Source organism: Mercenaria mercenaria, chromosome 12, assembly GCF_021730395.1.
Source record: "Mercenaria mercenaria strain notata chromosome 12, MADL_Memer_1, whole genome shotgun sequence".
NCBI classification, from domain to species: domain Eukaryota; kingdom Metazoa; phylum Mollusca; class Bivalvia; order Venerida; family Veneridae; genus Mercenaria; species Mercenaria mercenaria.
Window position 1 is genome coordinate 57,915,329 of NC_069372.1, and position 13,924 is coordinate 57,929,252.

The 13,924-nt window shown below is 35.4% G+C and overlaps 1 protein-coding gene across 1 annotated transcript in view; it reads left to right on the forward strand.

Annotated features, from left to right (window-relative positions):
• Positions 1–12,095: 12,095 nt before the first annotated feature.
• The window catches only part of LOC123533915 (interferon-induced protein 44-like), a 100,257-nt gene continuing 98,428 nt past the window's right edge, over positions 12,096–13,924 (forward strand). Inside the window, exon 1 of the mRNA XM_045315895.2 lies at positions 12,096–12,202. Within this exon, the coding sequence (XP_045171830.2) occupies positions 12,143–12,202 (60 nt within the window). The 5' untranslated portion in view covers positions 12,096–12,142. The remainder of the gene's footprint in view (positions 12,203–13,924) is intronic.

The following is a 13,924-nucleotide window of genomic DNA, read 5'->3' on the forward strand; positions in this document are numbered from 1 at the left end:
AAACAGTTACATGTCCAGATACTTAAGTCCGATAACACACAAGCACGAGCATTACGACAACAATAAGTTAACTAGCATTATGCAGTGCAGAGCATATTCAGCACGTTGACAAAAAAACGACTTCTCGACAGACTATCACGAGGTTGCAAAAGCTCTAGATGAGCTATAGGTACGAGACTCGTGGTACTTGAGACAAAACAATTGGGAAAGGATTCCAATAATCAAAGAACTCTCTGTCAGCCTTAGTTATCAAGACTAGGAATTTTAAGAACTGAAAGAACACCCGACACCCATATGAGTCCCTGACCAAATGGCGACCCTTTATATTAGTATGTATGTCAAGAGGAATGGCACCGAAGCAGTAATGCACATTATAAGCCTAATCAATAATTGAACCTAAGGAATATCAAGCTACATGACATTGAATAAGCTGTAAACGAAGAGTAATGCGAAAGCCTCCAAATAAAACCCCATAAAAAAAATACGAACTGTTTGGCTTGGTATGAAGTTGTTAGAAAAAGCTAAAAAGCTTGATACACCGGTAAGCGCGAGCTTACTGGATGAGATTTTATGTTGACAAGCACAGTTTATACTTACAATGGACTGCATAACTGGAAGTCAAATGGTAAAAAGATAATATTAGTTGTCTTAAACTAGTAATTTAAATTGTATTAAAATTGTGTATATCGAATGATACCAGTGCTCAATAGAAAATCCCACACGTACTCAATGTAATATAAATTTTAATTTCCGTTGAAATGGTCCAGAAATAGATATTATAGCACATAATTCTTGTATAAATGATAGAAACTGCTCTAAAAATATATACCCCCGTAACACTCAGCCACTTCCCACAACTGATCGAAAAAACAAGGCAGGACGCAGTAGAACTTGTACCAATGTATAATGAAATACCGTAGACTCCGAAAGACATGATGATTAATAATTATTGTCTCCATGAGTGTAGAGGAACGCTGGTCCTAAAATTGGACTGTTCAAAACAAAGTATATAAACGCGGTCTAATCAGGAAAGTCAGGAAGGACGTAGTAATGAAATAACTAAACCGCTAGTAGGACATATGTACAAGCGTGGAGCGGACGGGGAAAGGCTGCAATGGCGTGCACACTGTGCTGTCAATGGAGCTTTGTGTGGCAAAGACCATGCTACGCGAGTGCAATGCCACATTGTGTAGTAACCGCTTAAGTTATAAATACTTATAACTTTCGGATCTTAACACAACAAAGTCACGTTTTGCAGCAGGTTCACGCCGTGAAAGGTTCAGATTCTGAAAATTAATATGAAAACAGGAGCCAAATTCCTCAATCCCAATCGTTTCACTCAGCAATTTGATAATCGAACATCAGTAAATGCCACAAAATCATGGACACAGCAGCACTGAGGCAGCTTGTAGTGGACTTTTTGAACCTCCGTAAATACCTTCACACTGCTTATTGCATATTTCCACACCTGCAGTCTCATCAATAAAGACTGCTCTTTGTTCTTCAATGGGGCGTTGGGGTGAGGGTGGGGGTCGTCGTTTATTGTAATATAATGGTTGTTGAGTGTAGATGTCGGCCACAATTATGTCAACAAACTTGCAGAAGGGAATGGGAAAAAAAAGGCGCATGGCCGTAGTAATATATAAGTACCGACGAATGCAGTAGAAAAAGGTGATCAAGCAAATGGGTTAAAAGCATGGTAATCCGAGAGGTGTCAATCTGACTGATACATACAACTAAAAAAAAAAAATTGGGGTGGAATAAGAACACACTGGACGAGAAGAAGCTGCGTGGTAAGAAAATTAGTGTTAACGTGATAGAGACGCCGTGAGAACCTGGCAAGGATGTTAAAAGCGGGGGGGGGCGGGGGGCAGTAAGAACTTTAGAACTGTAGCATTTTCGAGTTTGATCCCCGTCCCAACGCTGTCAAAATTTTCAGGAACAGTATGATCTTCATGGTCTTAGCCTGGAGAGTGATCCAGTGCCAATAGTGACAGTTACATTAAACGCTTATGACATTAAACTATAAAACCATTGTTATTAGCACAAAGTGCTACAATTGACAAAAACAGAATATTACAGGGACATTCAAATGTGTAAAATTGATTACGCAGATCAACCGCAATGAACTTTTATTCCCAAAATAAATCCATGATGAACTGACAGCCATGGATGTTCACATGGACTGTCACACAAACATAATTAAGAATTAATAGTTTTTATTAAGTGTCATTGATTCTCTTAGTAGTAACTAAATTGAAAATAAAACAGCAAAACATTCAAATTCTGAGTCACGAAAACTAATGACAAAGTGAAATCCATGATCATTATATTCACTAAAACATACACTATACAGACTAAAACTAACTTCGTTGCTCAAATCTGAAATACGAACACCAATCTCAATAAATCTATCGTCAGGACACAAACAAATTCCTTTATAATATAATTTTCGATCACTCATACTACCGATAATTTCGAAAAATTAAGGTCGGTCCCTGATGGGTTCCCAGTTACCGAAGTTCGAATGTAATTAAAATAATTATTTACAATTGTTTGTAAAGAACTGCACAGGAACTGTTGCCATTTAAACATTCTTGATATGGCCAGTTACCATTATATACTTAATTTTGATTCATAAATAAATGCATTAAATTACTTTTATTCTTCTGCTTAATAGCACATTTTATCCTAGGATACCAACTTTTTTTTATTCTTTTTTAGTTGGAATAGCGGTATTTTTGTTATATAATATGTTTGGATTTTAATCCGTCAGTGTCGTTTGTAGCTTATAATACTGATTACTGTAAGAGTCAGTATACATTATATATCAAATAGTTATGTAATTTTGAAAATATAAACCAAAAATGGCGTTGCCATCTTGGATTTTTCGGCATATATTGGATTTTCGGAGTGGGTCCATGGCTCATTTTAGTATTTTGCCCTAAAGTAGTAAGTAACCAAGTTTCAATGCTTTTCCATATTTCTGAAGCATTTTTACACCATTTTACTGTACTATATATAAGTATTACATAAAAGCATATCAATATCAAAACAAAAAGAAATTTACGAAATTTGACCCAAACTATACCACACTTGTGTTTTCTAAGATAATTACTATTTAAAATTTTAATTAATCTCTTAAACTTGAAATTATACTACAACTCTTGTGACAGTTGATAAGACAGAATAAACAAAAAACTATGGACTAATTGCAATTGACGCGAAAACTCATGTTGCTAGGTTCAAATGTTAATTAATCACAATGTTGAAAAAAAAAATCGAAAACGCTTAACACTATTCGTACTACTGTCCTTATTTTCCGAATCTACGAGTGAAATGCCACTCATTATTATCTTTTTTTTTTCAACTGTGGCGCCAACAACTACGCCGGGAACAATGGGGAAAATTGTTTTCGATGATTCAGTTTCCGTTTCCTTTCCCTTGTTCTTTTCTGCAAATGTTTCTTTGACGGCATAATTATTTACTATTATCAACAATTCATGTAAAACAATGCATTTTACGTCCAAAAATTAACCACTGATTTGCACATAAGTCCACATATATAACCCCCGCTTAAAATCAATGTCTCGCTTACCACGAACTCAGTTACAGTGCATACCAAATTATGTATGTGCAACAGGACGTGTCTTATTCCTAATATCTAAAGATGTATAATAATAATTGTTTCCTATGGCTATTTTGCCTAATGATTTAACTATTCAAATATATAAATTTCCTCAGGTTTCCTAAACCTTATGATTGACTTCTATTCTAAGAAAATGGAGTTATCTATGTAGGAGAGCAATTACATTTTTTAAATCGTCAAAACATTTTGAACAAATTAAAATCATAAACTTGTGAATTATTTCAAACGTTCAGAATATCCCCTACTCTCAAAACAACTCTTCGTATCGAATGCTTATTTAAGGAATCTTAAATAGATCTCCTCTATTTTAGAACTCTAATATATTCCTATTAATAGATCGCTATATATTCTAAACCCCTTTCAAACATTTCCCATGAGGTTTTAACTGGAAACAGTAAAATAATTTTAATGCCAGATATCCTGAGATTTTCTTTCTGTGCATCATTAAAATAAAAAAAAAAAAATATAAGTATGCTCCGATCCGTCACTTACATGGACAACGCACAGACCTGACTCTACAGCCTTGCACAGATCTTATAAACCCCAGTCATATCCCGCACAAATAATTCGAATATTCTGATTGGCAAAAATTCTCAATCATACCCGCAACAAATATTAAAGCTAACGAATGGTTAAACTCTCAGCTCCTTTCTTAGTCATAGAGCGCCTTCTAACTCATATACTTTCATAAGCATCTAACGTCTAAGACCGATTCCGCATTCAAAACAACAATATACTTCATAAAATGCATTCCAGAAAACATAATCAATTCATACGGTTTTAATAACTGTATTCTAAGAATGTAAGATCACAAAACAAAACTAACATAAAAAAATAGCGTACCAATGAAATGTATGGTATTTTCCTTCTGACGGGTAGAGACGGCATGGCGAGAAGCAGATACGGGAATAACTATGTTACACTCCTATTTAAAAGCATAGGTGATTATCCGTCACATACCCACGCCTCCGTCTACATGCGTCCGCATGGGTTCAAACACTTTGATGAATATACTGAAATTATTTTAAACAAACTATGCTCTTTCTCTGATGTCTCACATAGATCATATGCATGAATAATCCAAATAAAACAACAGCTGAAAACACATTGAAAACTTTTAAAGTATCGTGTGTTTTTTAAACAGTTCATAAATAAACTATAAGTTTCATAATGGCTGCAGAGCATTACTCTCGTGCCTGCCTGAATTCATTCCTAGCAAACCTTTTCCACCAGATGTCTTCTTTGTCACTGTAATGTCATCTGGTTCCCATAATCAAAATATCTCCTTGATATGAGTCTCCCAAATTTACAGACTCTGTCTTTCGTGTTTTCCGACAAGTAAAGAGTCTCAAACTCTGGAATACCTTCTTTATTCCCTACTTTTATGCATATCTCATTCGTTCGCACTGTTATCAATCCTCCATACTCATCTGACAATCAATGTTTAACGTTCTTAATACCGTCCTGTTACTATCATCTTTATCAGCTGCAAGACCTTTCGTCCATCTTCAGCTTCTTATACAACTCTTTCGTTTTTTCCATCATTGGAAACTTTCACTTATGAATTAACAATTTGGTTTTGTATCCTCCTATAAAAGGCCCTTTACCTTGCGATCAGCTGACTTCTCTGGTTTAAGAAATGCAACCTTATCAGCGAAATCATCATCTTTTCTGTTTCTTCATTTTTAGGCTTTTCATTTATTCACTCCTCAACTTGAATAATAATCTTCATCATGCTTTATTATTTTGGGTCTTTTTTTTTTTTTTTTTTTTTTTTTTTTTAGTTTCATTCACCCTATCGACTGTCACTATCACTATTACTACACCGTCTATCTGTCCTTGATCTCGGAAGGTCGCAGGAATCATCTTATAGATTTTAGCATGGGATTTCTTCATGTTGATCTTCAAAAGATGAAACATTTTTTAAAAGACGCCACATACTTCGCAGGGAATTTTCGAGTCTTTCTCGTTCATCTCTTTGTTTTGCGGTTTTGGATATACCGACATCTCTGACCTGAAAATAGAACGTATATAGTCATAACCATGCAGGTTCGTTACTCTCCCTACCATATCTACTTATTCTGGTACCGGTACTTCTTCTAAACTTTCATCATCTGATATTCTGTCGTTCTGAGTTGAGTCTACCTAAAAGAACTGACATTACTGGGCTATCATCAATGGTCATCTGTTTTTGGGCGCCTTTCGCATCCTGTAGCATGGATAACCTGAATGTTTAATTTACCACAATTGAACTTAAATAAAACATCAGAAACTACTTCTGCTACTATATCTGGACCTCTTCAAAATGATGTTAGTTTTGAAGAACAGCCTACTTTTTTAACAGGAAAATATACAAAAACTTTATCATCAACAGTAAATTTGTCAATAAGTATATTTGTATCATGAAAATTCTTTTGTCGTTTCATAGCTTTTTTCAGTAGTTTGGTCTAACTAAATGTGGAGCTGATTCTAAATTTTCTTGCAATTCCCAAACCTCGACTGTGATGGCTGGTATTTTTCTTAATGCTAGGGGGCATTTCAAAACGCTAAAAGCTAAAGAGTACATAATTCTCGACCAACATTAACATATTTGGCTCAGTCCTTAGTTTCTTGTTCAGGTCGAACCTGTAGGCCCATCATAACATAGGGAAGAAGTTCATCCCATTTTTCTATGATGTTCTTCAACATACATACTCACATTGATGCCAAAGTTTTTGTTAAACCTTTCCACCATTCCCATCAGATTGACATGGTATGGTGTCGTTCTGGTTTTCCCTAATTTGCAATAAACGAACACATGTTCTTTAAAAGATTACTTTCAAATTGAGAACCTTGATCTGAATGAAATGGTATTTGGAATACCAAACCTAGTAATGTAACATTTTCAATAAAATCTTAGCACCTGTTTCGTGCTTCACATATTTGCCATCGGAAAACATCCGTCCATTTTGTAAAATAATCTGCAATTACTAAAATATATTTGTATCCTGCTGACTCATGTTGGGAAGTTATCACCTAGTAGGTCAATAGCAATTTTTCAACGGGATAGCAACCACATCTTACAACTTTGCATCGGAAGCTTTTCTTGTTTGTTGGGTCCTTTTCCGTTTAAGACATGCTTCACAACTCGATACGAAACCTCTGACATCATTTTGAAGCCCTGCCAGTAAAATCATTGTATAATTTACTCATAGTTTTTCGAATACCCAAGTGTCCAGAAGCCATTTAAATCATGTTAATTTTGAAAACTGTTTTGTCTCAACTTAAGCGCATATGTGCATGCCAATACAACCTCATACCTAAAACATCCCCATTTTCCTAACTATCAATTATCTTCTAATGGCTAATCTAGAACCCTTGGACCCCATAATGATTTCAACAAACTAATTTTGACTTAAAATGTCCTTATATCTGGTCCTATTTTCCCTTAACTTAACCAACGCACTTTACATCTGAATTTCATCTGCTCCTGTGCACTTTGAAAATCTATATCATGTAAATTTGCAGATTTTCTGATCACATGAATTGACCATACGAAAACTTTTTCTTTAAAGTCAGGGTAGATTTATCAATGCCACATTGTCTACTAGGTATTCTACTTAATCTATCGGCATTTTGTGAAGTCTACCTGGTCCGTGCTCAATGGTCATATCATAATGCCTGACAAAATCTCTAACCACCGGCAACTTTGGCCTTCGGGGTTTTTTAAAATCACAGCCAACGGAGTGAACCATGAACAGTTCTTATAACAAATTCTGGCCATCTAAAATAATGTCTAAAATAATCACGAAATCAACCAAAAGCCAAACAGCTCGTTCCTGGTAACAAAGGATAATTTAACGTTCAGCTTTACCTCAAAGTTACTGCTGGCATAGCTACAACAACGTCTGAATTAATCACCTTTGTGAAAAGAACTGCCACCAATTGCAAAATTACCTAGCACCACAGGATCACAATAGACATGGCATTAGTAAAATAACAGATGTGCTAAAATCGGAGCCGAACTAGCATTTGCTTAAAGTCGTGAACGAATTTTTACCCTCATACCCTGAATCCATACAAATGACTGATGATTTTCTGACTTAAACAAGGGTTTAGCGATTTCAGAAAAAATTCAAAATCAATTTCTATAATATCCACAAAGGCTAAGAAAGACTGATTTTCGTGAACATTAGTTGGTGTTGGCCACGTTTAAATGCTCTCAATTTTCCTTTGATCTGTTCTTATTCCAGACGCACGATACAATATGTCCTAAAAATCGACCTCTTTAGCAGTATAGATAACATTTTTTGGTTTAAAAGTTCAGATTTGCTTCATTTAATCGTTCAAAAACTGTCCCTCAAAATTTTTTGACACATATCCTCGAATGTTTTGCCGATCACTAAATAGATCCCCGGTTTTTTCGGTTTCTAAATAGAGTAAAACAAATTTGCCATGTAAGCCGTGGGGCAAAACGTTCCATAAGCCTTTTCAAAGGTTGCAGGCGGTTACAGAATCCAAATGCATGACCTTAAATTCAAATAAACCGAACCTTGTTGAAAATGCTGTTTTCTTTGATGCTTCTTTTACTACTTCTATTGCCAGTAGCCCAAGATAGATCTAGACTACTGCACCATTGTGCATTAGCTAATTGATCGAGCGATCGTCTACTCTAAGGAAGTGGATATGCATCTTTAATATCCGTAAGAAACATTGACTTTATCTATAATACAATATACAAAAGCGGTGTGTACCGTCTTTCTTTTTAAAACCATTACCACACCACTTGACCATGGGCTAGAGGGAAGGTTCCTGATATTTCTTGTCCAACATATTTTAAATTTGTTTTCAATTTCCTTGTGTTCAAGATGTTGCTGAACTCTACGTAATGGTTGCCTTAACTGGTTCCTAGATCTCCTCCAGTTGGAATTTGTTGTGGTTACAATACAGTTCTACCTATATCTGTTTCTTGACTCAGAGACAATATATGAATACTTAAATCAACAATTTAGCTACCGGTTTCCTTTGTATTTCAGTAAGACCTGTAGTAGATCTCTCAAAAGATCTTTCAAATGTTCAGGTATTTTTGGAAGGAATAATTACATTTGTTTGACTGGACTAACACTAGAAACCGGACCTTAAAGTTGCTAAATTTGTTCCAGGATACAAGGTTTGTTCTTCATGCGAAAGGTTCATTATCCTAAGCGACAGTACATTTCCACCACTACACAGATTTTGCGATCAGCCCTATTATCATAGGTGGTTGGTTCTCCATAGGTCTACAAATATATAGGCCATGTGTATGTAACCAAATTCAGGATTCGAAACTTTTCCTTCAATGAATTGTTCGGACCTTGGTGGAACAACCGATTTTTCTTTAATAACAAGAATTCTATAACACCCTATGTTTTCCCTGGACAACTTAATTTACATGTTTTAGCCTTGAAGCGCATTGTCTCGTCTACACATTTACAACTACATTATGAGTTTCATAAAATCAGTCCGAAGACAATATTACAAGATCAATATCTGAGATAACAACCATTGCAAGACATTTACATTTATTTTATCTCAATATTAATTTTCTGTTTTACCTTTTGTATTCAAAGGTGAACCTGATCAGTCAAAATGTCCATGCTCAAATATTTTCTAAATCTTTTATTATGCTCAAAGCATCTCAAAGAACTGTGTTGAACCATGGTAAGAGTTGCTCCTGTGTCCAATTAAACAATTTGCCTCTCTCCGTTAACTATTCCATAACATAAAAACCCGGAACCTTTTTTGAATTCGAGAAACTATTCAGAGAAGATGCATTAAAGTTATGTTCGATTTTGGTCCTACCTGAATTTTTTGTCATTATTTTGTCTGTCTTTTTCGGACAATAATACTGAGGGGGACCTTCTTCACCACAGTTAAAACATGTAATCCGTATTGTCAGGTTTCTGTTCTGATTTTGAAAATGTCCTAGATGTGCTGTATTCTTAGGCAAGTTTGTTTTGTCTTAATAGTTATATTCCCTTCAATGAAAGCTATCTGATCTTCTTGACCTATTTTTGTTTTGAAATGTATCGAACTTAGTCTTAAGTTTTCTTCACTGATTTGCCAACATTTCTATTATCCAGTTTTTGCTTTCTAATTTGCATTTTGGTCTGATGAATTAGGTATTTCTCAAATACCCCTGCCATCTAAACGTTGGCGTCAGCCTATTAATGCTTCAAGTTCTACTGCATGGCGTACAGCATCATTTAGATTTTTTGGCCTAGCATTGTTATATTTCTTAAACGCATTTTCTGAATTGAAAGCGAATCAATAAATTAGTTCTTTTGCAAGGTCTCTTTAACCATCTCCAGGGGCTGAAGGGAATGCTAAATTAGTCAAAAAACGTCTTAAGATCTGAGCCATTTCAGATAAAGTTTCTGTGGCTTTCTGTCGTCTTTCCCTTAGTTGTGCTCTGTATAGCTCTTCTGATTCGGGGGTGCAAACCATCTTGAAGTGCATTTTAACTAAATCAGTATAACTTACTATTAGACTTTCCTAAATTCCCAAAGACACCTAAGCTTGCCTCTAACGATACAGCGAGATACAACCCTTCTGTTCAACTGACCCAATTATTTATTTTTGAACAAGTCCCCCCCTCAAAATGTGCTTTATATCTATCCAAGACCCGTGAACCTCATATTCGCTGGTTTCATTAATACAGAAGGCTTACTTTTTGAATAAATTTAACACTAGATTCGGCAGGTGTATCTAAACTTGTAGATTTACACTACTAGATTAAATAAAATTTTTTTATTTTTTTATTTTATCCTGTTTATCCGAAATTTCATTTTTGATTTATTTTTGTTTGAACTTGAAACAGTATCTTTAGTCTGAACGGACATTTCAGACCTTCTTATCACTAGCAATTTCATCTGAACTTCCTTTTGATTTTGAAAATATTTTTTCCTCTTAGTGACAAACGTGATCCCAACCTCCGGCTCTTGCATTTTCATTTTGTGATTCATTTCTTTTAACCCTAATAAGGTATCTCAAACTTGGCGTTGAATGTTTAACATGTCGGTCCATAACCAGGTGAAACGGTCGAATGTTGCCCTTGACGCAAAATTTCACGTGTTACTACTAGTATCTTTGCAACTGCCCGTTTTGGGTGGTGGGGGGGGGGGGGGGGGAGGTAATATAGGGATACTATTCATAATCATATTTAGCATTCTCCAGGCCTGAAGCCTGTAACTCGGTCGGCCACCTGCCTGTCTAAAAAGTTCAATTTCCATAATACTTCATTGTTAAACTCTCCATCTTTTCAGTAACCTATCTATTTTTCCAAATAGAAAGAAAAAACTTCTGTATCCATGCCCTCGGCCATAACTCAAAATATGTGTGGTAATTAAAGCTTAAAAATACGTAGGTAAGTGATAAAGATATATTTATCATGAAACCCACCGCTGCCACCAATTTTGTACGTGCAAACAGGAGCGTGTCCTTATTCCTAATATCCTAAATAAGTATATAATTAATTTTTCCTTGGCTCTTTTGCTAATGAATTTAACTATTCAAATATATAAATTTTCCTCAGGGTTCCTAACCTTATGATTTGACTTCTATTCTAAGAAATGATTGATCGAAGGAACAATTCATTTTAAATCTCAAAACATTTGAACAATTTAAATCATAAACTTGTGAATTATTTCAAACTTCAGAATATCCCCAACCTCTCAAACACTCTCGGGTCGAAGCTTATTTAAGGAATCTTAAATAGATCCCCTCTATTTAAGAACGCTAAATAAATTCTATATAATCTATCTCATATATTCTAACCCTTTCAAACATTTGCCCATGAGTTTTAACTGGAACGTAAAATATTTTAATGCAGAATCTGAGATTTCGTGCCATCAGTAAATATAAGTACTGCTCCGATCCGACACGATACCATGGACGAACCAGCAGACTGACTCTCAGCATGAACAATCTATTTATACCCAGTCCATATCCCGCAGCAAATAATTCGACAATGCTGATTGGCTAAAATTCTCACTCATACCCCCAACAAATTATTAAAGCTATCTGATTGTTAAGCAAACTCTCAGCCTTCTTAGTTCAAAGAGCGCCTTCTAACTCAATATAACTTTCTAAGCATCTAACGTATCTAAGACCGATTCCCGCATTCAAAACAACAAATACTCTCATAAATGCATTCCAGAAAACATATATCAATTCATAACCGATTAAAAATACCATATTCTAAATAGTAAGAATCACAAAAACAACCTACAGAGAAAAATAGCTGTACCACAATGTAATGTATGGTATTTGTCCTTTCTGACGGTAGAGACGGCAAATGGCGGAAGAAGCAGATAAGGAAGTAACTATGTTACGACTCCTATTTAAAGCATTAGGTGAGTAGCCGTCCACATATGCATTATCGATTTGAAAGAGCTGTCTTGTGCAAACCTGATTGCAATACAAAGTAATTTAGTTCTGTTCGTAATTTTGACGTAAGGCTGTGATAATTTAGGAATGGGGAATTCGGGAAGTAAGCAATGGCGAGATCCTGGACCGGATAAATGGACAGAAGAAGTAAGAACAAATCAATTTTAATCTTAGTTAGTTTGGAGAAAAAATGATTTATTCGACTACAGTTACATTTCTATCTGTAGATTCCCACAACTTCGAATAGTTGTTGTATATAATTTTTTCGATTTGAATGGCGTCTGCATACTTGGGGGTTGCGGCTCCATGTCACTGAAATTGCTGTTTTAATGGTTTGTTTGTTTTGTTTTATTCATTTTATTTGTTTACGCTGCGCTGCGTAGTTATGGCTGTTTCCAGCCAAACTTATAACACGGCCTGTAAACACTGGCTCTCCCTCTTTAAGGAGGATGAGTTGAAAAAAGAGCCAATGATAACTTCCGAGGAGGCGCTAATGACCGGAACGTTAATGCAGAATGTAAAGGGGAAAGAAGAAGGGAGTAGATTGTTTTCCTTTCCTCAGATAAATGTAAGGCCCTATTTCAAAGGAAACAAATATTAAGTAGCAGAAAACAACGGCGTAAGGGTTTAGAAAAAAAACATAAACAAGCAAGGCAAGATCAACATGATGAAAAAGCGACACGACCTGGTAAGCAACTACTTTAACATTTCACCTAGAATGGAACGAAAATCAAGAAAATTCAAGACGCAAAGTAAAGTGTACGATGTTACATTCAAACCCTATGACCAACCGTATGACTTTACCTACGAACTATTCAATGCTATGGTAGACAAGATGAAAGAGGAGTGTCAGACCAAGCCAAGAGGTAAAGTTTCGAGTCTTTATTGATCATCCCGGTTTGAAACTTGGAATACACGTTCCATTTGGCAATGCTTCATCAGTGACGGGGGAAACTTTGCTTCAAGAAATTGAAAATGAAGATTTCAAGATTCATGATGGTCAACTGCATGCTGAAATTACTCATATCTCCATGCCTTAAAGATCCGGAAAAGCCAGAAGAAATATGCATCATGAATCGCATGTCAGTATAGGCGGTGAATCAATATTTGAGAGCGTAACAACAAGAATACTCTCATTCATAAACATGGCATCAAATAAGCTGGACGTGCTTTCTCCAGATATATGTCAGCGGTTATTGAGATTTTGTAAAAAAAACTCTGGATTTCTTTATATCATATTTTAGATTTTGAACTGTACGCTGTGGCTTTATTTCACATCACATGTGAAGAAGAACGGTTCGGATCACAGCGCCAGATACGTGCATGGTTGAACGAACCTGTCACATTTCAGCGTTTTAAAACTATTGTAACAAAAGCAGTAGAAGAAGGAGAAGCAAACATTAACCTTGAAGCTATTAACAGAACTGACTGGAAATTTTCGTTACTGATAGTGAAAGAGTGTGTTTACATATAAACGACTGGAGAAGGGGTGGTACTTTTTCACATGAAAAACGTTGGACACTTTTATATGAACCAGAAAGTTGTATTGATAAAGTTTAGTGATTACTTAATTGAAACAGTTTAAAATATGCTTTGCTTACATGCGTGGATGCCAGTCATTTTTTGACAATCCGTTATCACCCTAAAAGATATAAGGAATAGACTTGGACCGACTAAATCATTCTAACTACAAAGATGGAAAATAGCTAGGCAGTATTCCTGACAATGGTTAATTTTCACAAGTGATATAAAAATATATGTAAAGTACATCACAATATATCGATAAGAAAAGCGCATTACAGTAAAGTACATCTAGGGTTTTCGTCAGACACTCGAATAGAATTATTCACAACCTAATTCAAGAACAGG